The following is a 2,855-nucleotide window of genomic DNA, read 5'->3' on the forward strand; positions in this document are numbered from 1 at the left end:
CCGCGGGGCGGGGCCGGGCGGCGGGGGAAACCCCCATTAGCGATCGGCAAAGGGGGAGCCCCGGGGGCCGTCACGTGGCCGGGCGATGGGGGAAACCCCCCCGAGGGGGTCCCCGGGGGCGGGGCTGGGAGCGGGGAACCCCCGTGATGGTTGAGTAGGGGGTCCTGGGAGGAGGAGCTGAGGGTGGGCGGGCCTTGGAGCGGGGAATCCCCTGTGATTGGCGGTGGGCGGGGCTTGGCGCGGGGGAAGCCCCTGGACGTGGTGGGACGGGGGCCCCGAGGGGGTGGGGCTTAGAGGGGGCAGGGCCTGGGGGGTCATAGAATTTGAGGGGCTTTGGGGGTCTCTAACGGGGTTTGGGGAGCACTAGAAGAGTCTGTGAGGGTCCCCGGGGAGCTTGGGAGGATCTGGAGAGATCCAGAGGGACCCGGGGTGGGTTATGAGTCTCTTGGGGTCCCCAGGACGGTTTGAGGGTCTCCAAGGATGTTTTTTCCCCCGGGCCGTTTGGCCTCTCTCGGTTTTGGGGTGACTCAGCCGGATGTGGGCAGCGCCCTGCCCGCCGGATGCTGGTGATGGAAGGGGAGGGGGGGGGGCGTTTTCACGGGAAATGACTCAGGGAGGTACCGGGGGGGTCCCCACGTTTATTTAACACCCTGAAAAATGGGGAGGGGACAAAACCTCCGTGCGGCCCCCAGGACGTGGGGAGGGGCCATTGCATAGCTTGAAGGGCGTCCCCCCCAAAATGGGGGCACCAAAATGACCCCCCGAGCTGGGGGTGGTCCCCTAAAGCACCAAAAAATGGGGTGCGGGCGGGGGCATCTCACTGACGTCACCTTCCATTTGCAGGGGGTCCAGGGGACGATCGGGGGGAGTCAGGGGTGCAGCCCCCCCACGAGGCAGAAGCAGGGCTCCCCCCGCGGGGAGCTGCCCACGCACAGCCGCAGCACCCCCCGCGCCAGCGGGTTTGGGGGAGCCCCTGGGGGGGAAAGGGAGGGGGCGTCACTTCCCTGGGGGTGGGGCAGGACCCGACCCCCCCCCAGCCAGGCAGGGGAAGATTGGGGAGCTCTGGGCTGTACCACTTTTCCAGTTGGTGGGGGGGGCACTGGGGTATCTTACTGAATTTGGAGGGGCAATGGGCTGTACCACCTGACTGGGGGGGAGCACTGGGGTATACCGGTGTGTTTTGGGGGGCTCCAGGCTGTACCACTGCGCTGGGTGGGGGGTGATTTGTACAGCTGTGTTTTGTGGGGGTCCCTGGATGTCCCAGTGACTCAGGGGGGCTCTGGGATGTCTCCCTTAGGGGCATTCCCACCCTGTCCCCACTGGGCGGGGGGGCCCCATGGGGACTTTGGGGGGGCGGAGCAGGGTCTCACCGTGGGGGCGACGCAGCAGCAGGCGCAGGCGGCTGCCCCCGCCCCGGATCCGGGCCAGCGCCTGTGCGTGGCTCATCCCCGCTGTGGGGGCCCCGTTGATGGCCAAGAGCTCGTCACTGACCTGCCCCACCAAGGGACCCCCAAAAGTTACAGACCCCCTCCCCCAGACCCCCACAACCCCCCCAGACTCCTTAGAAGCCCCTCCAGAGACCCCTGTTGCTCCCCCCAGGACCCCATATTACCCCCAGACCGCATCCCCCAACCCCCAGCCACACCCAGGAGCCCATAAACCCCCCCGAGCCCCCCAGTTCCTGACAGAATCCTGACAAGCCCTCACTGCCCCCCCAGCCCCTACTGCTCCCCTCTCCCCATGTCCCTCCCAGCTCCTTTCACCCCCAATATTCCCCCCGGGACCCCCAGAGCCCCACAAATCCCCCGTACCTGGATGCAGCCGCAGCGCTGGGCCGGGCCCCCCTCACGCAGCCCCCGCACGAAAACCCCGGCGGGGCCCCCCCGGAGGCTGAACCCGAAACCCCCCGGGCCCCGCGGCAGCTCCACTGCGAATGGGACGGGGTCCTGGGCCCAGTAACACCAGTTACACACCAGTTACACACCGGTTACACACCGTTATCACACCAGTAACTCGCCATTAACACACCAGTATCACACCAGTATCAGACCAGTATCACACCAGTATCAGACCAGTATCACACCAGGCAGCTCCAGCGCAGACAGAGAGGAGGGGGACGGGTGTTCCCGTGGCCCCAGTAAGAACCAGTTCCATACCAGTAAATCCCCCAGTGCCACTACGCAGCTGCATCCCAGCCCTCCCCATTCCCTCCCACTGCTCCCAGTATCCTTCCCAGTTCCCTCCCAGTGTTCCCAGTCCATACCTGTGGCCAGGCCAGGCTGCAGCCCGGTCCCCTCCCAGCACTGCTGGGACTCCCCAGCTCCTCACCTGGCGGGAGAGAGGGGTGGGCTCGGTGCTCCCATTGCCTCCCAGTATCGCCCAGTAACACCCAGTATAGCTGAGTAGCCACGCAGGGCTCTCTGGCCCCCTCCCCCTGCTCCCGGGGCCAGCAGCCCGAATCCCCCTGCCCGCCCAGTGCCCCCAGTGTTCCCAGTACCAGTGGGCAGCAGGTCCCGGGGTTCAGGGCCCACGAAGCTGGTGGCGGCCACGGGCTCAGGGGGGGCTCCAGGGCCTGCGAGGAGGGGACAGGGCATCAGTGCCTCCCAGTGCCTCCCAGTGCCTCTCCCAGTGCTCCCCAGTCCCATGCCAGTCCTTCCTTTCCCGTGCAGCCCAGTTCCCTCTGTGCCTCCCAGTCCTTCCCAATATGACTTCATCCTCTTTCCCGGTCTCCCCAGCCTCTTGACTCGCCCTCCCAGTGCCCACAATCCCCGTTCCAGACCTTCTCCGTGCCCCCCAAACCCTCTCCCGTTCCTTTCCAGTGCCCCCAGTCCCTCTCCGAGTCCCTCCCAGCACCC

The 2,855-nt window shown here is 66.9% G+C and overlaps 1 protein-coding gene across 1 annotated transcript; it reads right to left on the reverse strand.

Annotated features, from left to right (window-relative positions):
- Positions 1 to 618: 618 nt before the first annotated feature.
- On the reverse strand, positions 619 to 2,846 carry MAGIX (MAGI family member, X-linked). The gene is made up of 5 exons (XM_033511566.1): positions 2,498 to 2,846; positions 2,264 to 2,328; positions 1,812 to 1,946; positions 1,371 to 1,491; positions 619 to 973 (listed from the first exon to the last, which is right to left on the reverse strand). The coding sequence occupies exons 1-5, from the start codon at positions 2,712 to 2,714 to the stop codon at positions 870 to 872; spliced, it is 642 nt and encodes a 213-aa protein (XP_033367457.1). The 5' UTR covers positions 2,715 to 2,846; the 3' UTR covers positions 619 to 869.
- Between the last annotated feature and the right edge of the window lie 9 nt (positions 2,847 to 2,855).

The sequence above is a fragment of the Parus major genome, unplaced genomic scaffold, assembly GCF_001522545.3.
Source record: "Parus major isolate Abel unplaced genomic scaffold, Parus_major1.1 Scaffold353, whole genome shotgun sequence".
Lineage (NCBI taxonomy): Eukaryota > Metazoa > Chordata > Aves > Passeriformes > Paridae > Parus > Parus major.